A 9429-nucleotide genomic window follows, 5' to 3' on the forward strand; every position below is an offset into this window, starting at 1 on the left:
ATGTGATCCTGATAACTATTCCTGATTTTTTTTAATTTTAATTTTTAAATTTGAAATATCTCTTCGCTCTTCTGTGATCCTGATACCTCCTAATATTTGAAATACCTTTTCAGATTTCTGTGATCCTAATACTTACTCCTGATATTTCGAAATTTTGAAGATTTTGGCGGGAAAACTTATATTTTTAAATTTGAAATACCTCTTCGCCCTTTTGTGATCCTAATACTTACCCCTGATATTTCGAAATTTTGCAAATTTTATATTTTAAATACGAAATACCTCTTCGCATTTTTGTGATCTTGATACTAACTCCTGGTATTTCCAAATTTTGTAGTTTTATAGGAAAAACTTAAATTTTTAAATTCTAAACACCTCTTCGCTTTTTTGTGATCCTGATACCTGTCCTGATATTCGAAATTTTACAAATTTGAGCGAAAATATATTTTTTTATTCAAAATATCTCTTCGCGTGATCTTAATACTCCTGATACTTGCGGATTTTAAACCGATTTTCAACCATCATTATTTTATTTATTTTGAAAAGGTGAAAAAAAACAAAATGATAAATAAACAATTTTATTAGAACTAAATTACATCTAATCGTATGTATGGTAAAATACATCAATAAAATAAATAATCACTTTTCAATCCACAGCCTCTCAATCAACCACCGTCACTTTAAACGTAACTTTCTGATCCAACCCGATGTACGAATCGCTCATGAAATACCCGGAATACTCATAAACCCCTACAACAAAAAAATAAACCAATTAAACCTCTCAAACTACACCCCAACTCGGCTTTACCTCGTTCCCCTGGAACTTCAACCTCCACCTCCAGACTTTTACTCCTCTTGACTGCAAACCGTTGCAACCTCACCAAATCCTCCTCAAACGCCATGACGAAAAACCACGACTCCTCTTTCTGTTTACTGAATTTGCGACTGTACACACTCAAATTACTCGTCCCGTCCCTAAAAACCTCAAATTCGAACAAACACGACGTTCGCACTTTTACCTCAAACGAAATAAGATTTTGCTCAAGTCTATAATCGATGTTGTCATTCGTGTGGCTATTTTTAATCGTAAATTTAATATCTAAGGTTGGTAGACGTGTTAAAACTTTGAGGATTTCCCCTGACTTTTCCCCGAAATTTTCATCCAAAAGCCGAGTCAGTGTTTTCTTATCGTGACGGAAAAGTGACTTAAGATGGGGCACTGTCACATTTGCCACCGCCAGATGGCGCGCAAGCTGGTCACGTGATTCGGGCGTCACGTGGGGTAACATCATGACACTTCCCACATCAATCATCAATCCCTGAATCAACATTTGGCCCAAATAAATCAATTTTAGGGTACAATAAAGCCAGCTTTTGTGTGACGTCAGACTTATCATAGCCTGCATGATTCGAATGACTTGATCGAAGACGGTTTTCAAATCGACGACATATTCCTGATTTGGTAGTTTTTTATCACATAGGTAACACTTAATCAGCAGTAAAACCTTCAAATGGGGAGAATCAAACGGTTCGCGCGTTTTTACATTTAAATCGATGGTCAAATGTCTGCAATTGAATTAAATTCAATGGATGAGGTTAGGATTCAGTCACGTGACTTACCGATTGATTTTATCCTCATTATGACGTACAGGAAACAGGGAATACTCCTCCACGTGACACATGTGGGCCAATAGGTCGTCAAAAGAGGAGTCACGTGACATGTTTTGGTCCAGATTTTGCACAGTCTTACACGATAGGTAGTACTGGGCCGCAATTTGGCCCAAAAATGTGCTCTCGTAGAAGTCTTGAACGTCCTAAATCACGTGACATAAACAAAATGAGCATAACCAAATATTTTGTTCTTCTATTGATATGTAAACTATGCTTTTAATAGAGAGATTGTTTTTATTTTTTTGTTGGTGTATATTTCTCATCCAAAAATACAATTATTTCAAATAACTGCGATAAAAATAAGTAAAAAAAAAAACACTAAATTAAATCGAAAATGGCGCTATTTTTTGAATTTTTTTAAGCCGTTTAAGTACGTTTTGGAGCAAAAAGATGTGTAAATTTACTAAATCGTCCTAAAAACTAGGTCAAAACCAACATTATTTTTGGGTTTTTCAATTAGAAACGCAATTATTTAGCAAAATTTACACATAAATAAGCCAAAAATCACAGAATTCAGTCAAAAACGATGTTATTTTGAGTATTTAAAGCCCTTTGAGCTAAAAACTTTGTTTTTTCGAGAGATTCCGCTACACTAAACACAAAAGTCACCAAATTAGGTCAAAAATGTCATTATTTCTGCCTTTCATATGTTTGTGAATAGTGAATTAAAAAGTTTTTTTTTTATTTTTGCAAAAATATGCCGAAAATTAGATCAAAAACTACATTGCTTTTGTTTTTTTTTCGGTGTTAGAGTACATTTCTCATCCAAAAACACAATAGTTTCAAATAATTGCAATAAAAATTAGCCAAAAAAAAAATACTAAGTTGCATCGAAAATGGAGCTATTTTTGACATTTGAGCCATTTAAGCACGTTTTTGAGCAAAAAAAAAACCGTGCTAAAAGAGCATCATATTTTTGTAGTTTATGGACGTTTTTGTGTTAAAACCTCAGTTTTTTAACGAGATTCCGCAAAAACATGTCAAATTAGGCCAAAAATTAGCGTTTTACTATATTTCTCATCCAAAAACTTAGTTATATTTCAAAAAAATCCACTAAAAATAAGCCAAAAAACCTCTTTGATTTAGAAACTCAATTTTGCACGAGATTTCGGTAAAACATATAGAGAAATCACAAAACTAGATGCAATATGATATTATTTTTGCACTCTTTGAAACGCATTTAGTCAAAAATATTTTTTTTGGCAAGATTTGAAAAAGTCAAAAAAATCATCAAATTAACTCAAACAAAATATTATTGTAAATTTTACAAGCGTTCTGGCATTTTCTTAGTCAAAAATTTCGAAAAAAAAGGCCAAAACCCACGGAATTAGGTCGAAAATGGAGTTATGTTTGCCTTTTTGGAGCATTTAAGCAAGTTTTTACGTTAAAAGATCAATTTTTTCCGAAAGATACTGAAAAAAGCATCAAATTTGATCGAAAATAGCTTGATTTTTGCCATTTTTGAGCATTTCTTTCAGCGCGTTTTTGTGTTAAAACCTCAGCTTTTTTTAATAAAATTTCTCTAAAATATGTCGAAAAATCATCAAATTAGATGAAAAATGACATAGTTTTTTTTGTTTTTAGGGCGTTTTAGCACATTTCTTATCCAAAACTTCAATTATTTAAGAAAATTCCAACAAAAATAAGCCAGAAAACACAAAATTTTGTTAAAAATGTTGCTATTTTTGTTTTTTAAAACGTCTAAGCACGTCTTTGAGTTAGGACCTTAGTTTTTGCAAGATTTCGGTAAATACCAAAAAAATCACAAAATTAGGCCGAAAATTATATTTTGAGCGTTTTGGCAAAATTTTCAAGAGGAAACGAATTTTTCTCGTCAAAAATAAACAAAAAACCATCACAGTAGGTCGAAAGTTGCCTCTTTTAAGTCCTACGCACATTTTTTCGCAAGATTTTGTTAAAATAAACAGAAAAATCATCAAACTTAAACCTGACTAGTGTTTTTTCAAATGTAATTATTTCGAAAAATTTCGAAAAAAAAGGTTAAACCTACGAAATCAGGTCAAAAATGGTGTTATGTTGGCCTTTTTGGAGAATTTAAGCACGTTTTTGTACCACAAAAATTTTTTTGGTTTCGCAAAATTTCGTTCAAAGAATTAGGCAAAAAATCACCAAACTAAGTTTTGTCTTTTTTAAGCGCATTTTTGAACTAGAAATTCAGTATTTTCGCGAGATCTTGCTAAATTGACGCCAAAAATCATCAAAAATGACCTATTTTGCTTAATTTGGCTTGTTTTTAAACTGAGTTTTCATCAAAACAAGCCGAAAAGTCATCAAAAACTTACAAAAAATTAGCATATTCAAACGGTTTTTCTATAACAACACCACAAAAAAATGTTCATTATGGATGTGAGAGTGTCAATAATGTTTTGTAGAAATTATATACCAGGTGAATAAAAAGTATGGAACCAAACGTTTTTTGCTTAAACTATTTATTTTTTGAAAAAACTAATTCATGAGTGATAAAGTACTATAAAAATGTGATGATTTAACAAGAATAAAATTTTTCGAAATTTCCTTTTGTTTTTGAGTTCTACAAAAAAAAATATTTTTTTAAATGGCAACCCACTATAAAATCATTTTTCTCATAAAAGCTATACTTTAAGGATTACAACTATCTACTTTATATTTAATTTTTTGAAAAATTTTTTTCACATAAATTGCAATTTTGACAAAAAAATCGCATAACTCAAAAACAAAACAAAATTTCGTTCTGAAAATACGATCACATTTTTTATATTACTTTAATTTATATTAATTATTATTTTCTGGAGACAAATGATTAAAAATAAAACCGCTTGGTTCCATACTTTATATTCACCCTGTATATTGTTAAGCACTAAAAAATACACCTCTACACAACAAAATAACTAAACCACTTGTCTGATTCAGCAGAAATACGTCGATTATGTTGTTAAAATTGATCTCATACTCATTGAATAATAGATCAAAATAAGTAGGTAGTGATTTGTGATAAGTTATTTAAGACTTTAAGAGAAATCTTGACGAAATCTGATAATATGTGGTTTAGAAGGGGGCGAGCGGCAAAGCCGCGAGCCCCTACAATTTCTACAAAACATTATTTTAAGTGTCATAATAACAATCGTAATATCTTAGTTGAATTTTTCGTATATACAGAGTGATTCAAACAACTCACCTCATCTCGAATAACAATACACTGTGTCTGCTTCAACTGTCCCGCAACCGAATCGGCCAACTCTTGCAAAAACCCATTCGCATCCCCACTCTCCATTTTATAATAACTCGGATTAACCAATAACCTTCGAAAGAAAAAAGTCGAACAAATCAAATCGACCAATTGCGAACGACACGTGACCGTTCCATTAGCAATTTCCGCATTAACATGCTCTGGTAACACTTGTAACAAATTCGATTCAACCGGAAACGGCTCAAATAAAAACTTCCGATAGAAATTCTTCTTACTTTCTTGCACGAAAACACACGCCACACCACTGGTATCAAACTGGGGCCTGCCAGCCCTTCCCATCATTTGCAACACATCAGTGACCGGCATATCAACATATCGTTTAGTCGCCCCATCGTAATATTCCGTCCCTTTGACGATAACCAAATGGGCGGGGAAATTCACCCCCCATGCTAAGGTGGCTGTGGCTACCAAAACTTGGATTTTTTGCGTGACAAATAACTCCTCAACTGTCTTTCGATCATGGTCTTGGAGGCCGGCATGATGAATCCCAATCCCAAACAAAAGAAGATAACTCAAATCCGAATCGGTTATAGTTTTCCGGATTGATTCAATCTCATCCTGGGGGCAATGCAACCACTGTTTCGGATTCGTATCACTTAAAAGACACTTAATCAAGTCGTATGAGGTGATTCGGGTTTGTTTTCGTGACGAAACGAATATCAAAGTGGGACTTTCGGGGGCATATTGACATATGGATTGATATGCTGGTCGATTCATCGTAGCCATCCTTGGACAGTAATTTTTCGCGGAAAAACCCTTCAAATGGATTTCCAAGGGCACAGGACGTACCGAAGAACTAAAATTGTAAAGTCCCTTCGTTTCAATACCCAACCAATTGGCTAAATCACCAGCGTTGGCCATGGCTGTTGACAGTCCAACAATTCTAACCTTAGCATTCTTTATACTATTGATATAGTTCATTCGTGAAACTATAACTTCAAGGACCGGCCCTCTATCTTCGGCCAAAAGATGAATTTCATCGATTATTATAAGACCTACTTGTTTGACGAAGTCTTTTTGGAGCCAATTGCGACTCATCCCGTCCCATTTTTCCGGTGTCGTAATGATGATATTAGAGGTGGCGATTAGGGAAGAGTGGGGGGTGATATCACCGGTCACTTCGACCACTTTTTTGCCAATTTTGGCGAATTTTGGGGTCCAATCGAGGACACGTTCGCGAACTAGGGCCTTCATGGGGGCGATATATACCACTTTTCGGTTCGGGTGTGTGGCAAAAAGGCGTAAAATGCAAATTTCCGATACTATGGTCTTGCCGGAACCGGTTGGTGCCCCTAGTAGGATGTTTGAGTCGGTGTTGAAACAACAGTGGAACACTTGGCTTTGTACAGCGTTAAAATGGGTGAAACTGTATAAATTTTCAAATTCGGGGTTGTGTAATGCCGTTTTGGGTAAAGGTCTCACACTTAGAAATTTTGTTTGAATTGTGTAACTCGGTAAAAGGTGTAGTTTGTCCAAGTCGATTCTGTAGGATGTCTCCGCGGCTGCAAACCATCAAACTTTAGCGACTGGGACTAGACAGTTGGGATACTGAATAATTGTTGCCAACTTAATTTCGAAATTGTGGCCCATTTTGATCAAAACTTAAACTTTTGCTACTTTTTTTCAGGATAAAAATCACCAAATTTTGATTGATTTCTTCTACCAGAAACGCATTTATTTCGCCAAAAAATCACCAAACTGCACCAAAAAATTTCGAGTTGGTATTTTTTGTAAACTCAAAAAATTCATTTTTTTTTAAAGTCGTTTAATATTTTTATAAATATCTTATAAAATTATTTATCACACGTAAAAACAGTTTTTTTCCAATTATGCTAAAGAATTTGTACATTTCTCAGCCGTTTTTTTTCGCTAAACCAAAATAAAAAAATTAGCAATTTTGTTCAAAAATGACATTATTTTTGCTCTTTTCAATAACGTGAACGTTTTTCAGCAATTATTTCACAAAATTTCCTCAAAAATAAACCGAAAAAATTTCCAAATTGGGTCGAAAGTGCTATTTTTGACTTTTTCAAGCCTTTAAGTTTACTTTTGAGCTAAAACCAGTTTTTTTCACGAAGTTTCGGAAAAACTGAATAAAAAAATCACAAATTTTGATCAACAACATTGTTTTGTCTTTTTTTGAGAATTTTACGACGTCTTTAAGTTAAAAATTTAGTTTTTCTTTGAGAGAGAGTAAAATATACAAAAAAAAAAATACATTTTTGTTAAGAACCAGCCAAAAAATAAGCAAATTAGGTTGAAAATTTCATTATTTTTGCCATTTTCGAGTATTTGACACTAAAAACTCGGTTTTCTCTCAAAATTTCGCTAAATCAAAGCAAAAATTACCAAATTTGGTCAAAAATGGCATTACTCTTGCACTTTCAAGCATTTTTTTTTGAAAGTCTTTCAGCTAAAAATGCACTTATTTCGTAAAATTTCGTCAAAAATAAGCCGAAAAAAAACAATTTATGTTTGAAATGGTGTTTCAAGCACATTTTTAAGATAAACCCAGTTTTTTCGCGAGATTTCAAAAAAAATGGTCAAAAAAATGATAAAACTACATAAAAAATGTTTGTCTTTCCATCGTTTTAGCACGGTTTTAAATTAGAATACAGAATTTTTGCGTGAAATCTAGGTAAAGCGTACCCAAAAATTATAAAATTGGGCCAAAATGACATCATTATTACCCTTTTTTTTACTTTTTTCTGCCAGACGCGCATTTAATTGGGTCTTTGATGTAAAAACTATGTTTTTTTCGAAAGATTTTGCTAAACTAAAGCAAAAAAATCCCAAATGTGATCATTTTTTAATTTTTTTTTCCACTCATGGTAAAGAACTTGCACTTTTCTCAAGCGTTTTCAGTTTTTAACTGTGGAGAAAATTAAAAAGTGTGGGAAAGCAATTTAATTCTTGGACAAATCAAAAAAATTAATTCTCGGTAAAAAAAACTCTGATGTTTCACGCAATTTTCTGAGTTTCTAGGACCCTTAGAAGTGCAAAAAACGTTATTTAGTTCAATTTTAAAATTTGTTTTTTTTTTTAGAAAAATTGAAGTAGATTTTTGTACTAAAAACTCGTAAAATTTCAAAAAATCTGGCCAAAAAATCAGGAAATTTAGTCGAAAATTAGGTTTTTCAATCATAAACTAAGCTAAAAAATCATCAAATTATGTCAAAATTGACGTTATTTTAGTCTGTTTCACTTGAATTATTTCAGAAAATTTCTTCAAAAACAAGCAAAGTCATTATTTGTGTTTTTTCAACGTAAGATGAAATGAAATTTCATTAAACTGGACAGAAAAAAACAAAAGTTAAGTCAAAAATTATATTACTTTTGTTTTTACCCTTAAACAAGTTTTTGTATTAAAAACTCTGTTGTTTTTTGTAAAATTTCGCCAAGTCGAACTAAAATATTACCTAATTTGATTAAAAATGACCGTTTTCCAGTGTTTTAGCACGCTTTTTAGTCATAAACGCAATTATTTCGTAAAATTTCATCAAAAATAAACCGAAAAAAACAAAAATCAAAAAAATCGGTCGAAAACATTGTTATATTTGCTTTTTTCAAACAATCAGGCATGTTTTCAAGGTAAAAAGTATGATTTTTGGCAAATTTCGCTAAACTCGACCAAAAATCACATTTTTGTTCAATTGTTTTAGTAAATTTTTCACAAAAACAAGCACAAAATGATGTTATTTTTGTCTTCTTCCAGCGTTTAAGCACGGTTTTGTATTTAAAACTCATTTTTTGTGGTAAAATTTCACAAATCGGACTAAAAAAATCATCTAATTTCGTCGAAAATTACGCTTTTTGTGCGGTTTTCCAGCATTTTAGCACGCAAAAATCACTAAAATCGGTCAAAAATATTGTTATTTTTGCTTTTTTAAAAACAATTGAGCATGTTTTTAAGACAAAAACTCATATTTCTGCCTTTTTCGACCATTTTAGCAGAAATTACATTATTTTTGACATTTTAAAGCGTATTAGAACGTTTCTAAGCCAAGAAAGTAAATTTTGAAAAATTTCGTCGAAACTAAGTAAAAACTCAGTTTTCTCGCTAAACTGGGCTAAAAATTACTAAATTTGGGTCAATAATCACATTATTCAAACGTTTTAGCAAATTTTTCAGACAAAAACGCAATTATTTCACGAATTTTTTTGAAAAACAAGGACAAAATGATGTTATTTTTACTTTCTTCCAGCGTTGAAGCAAGTTTTTGTATGAAAAACTCAGTTTTTTTACTAAATTGAAAAATCATCTAATTCGGTCGAAAATGACACTATTATTTCGTAAAATTTTGTCAAAAATAAGCCAAAAACCACTAAAATCGGTCAAAAATATTGTTTTTTTTGCTTTTATCGCAACATTTCGCTAAACTCAACAAAAAATCACATTATTATCAAATATTTTAGTAAATTTATCACAAAAACAAGTGCAAAATGATGTTATTTTTGTCTTTTTACCAGCGTTTAAACACGTTTTTGTTTTTAAAACTCAATTTTTGTCGTAA

The 9429-nt window shown here is 31.8% G+C and overlaps 1 protein-coding gene across 1 annotated transcript in view; it reads right to left on the reverse strand.

The window, feature by feature from the left end:
- Positions 1-561: 561 nt before the first annotated feature.
- The window catches only part of LOC123008474 (activating signal cointegrator 1 complex subunit 3), a 16903-nt gene continuing 8035 nt past the window's right edge, over positions 562-9429 (reverse strand). Inside the window, exons 9-12 of the mRNA XM_044404287.1 lie at positions 4844-6417; positions 1618-1811; positions 806-1563; positions 562-747 (exon numbers count right to left, since the gene is read on the reverse strand). Coding sequence (XP_044260222.1) covers positions 659-747; positions 806-1563; positions 1618-1811; positions 4844-6417 — 2615 coding nt within the window. The 3' untranslated portion in view covers positions 562-658. The remainder of the gene's footprint in view (positions 748-805; positions 1564-1617; positions 1812-4843; positions 6418-9429) is intronic.

This window comes from Tribolium madens, unplaced genomic scaffold (genome assembly GCF_015345945.1).
Source record: "Tribolium madens isolate multiple individuals breed KSU strain unplaced genomic scaffold, Tmad_KSU_1.1 Scaffold_71;HRSCAF=194;Tcas5.2_LG6, whole genome shotgun sequence".
NCBI classification, from domain to species: Eukaryota; Metazoa; Arthropoda; class Insecta; order Coleoptera; family Tenebrionidae; genus Tribolium; species Tribolium madens.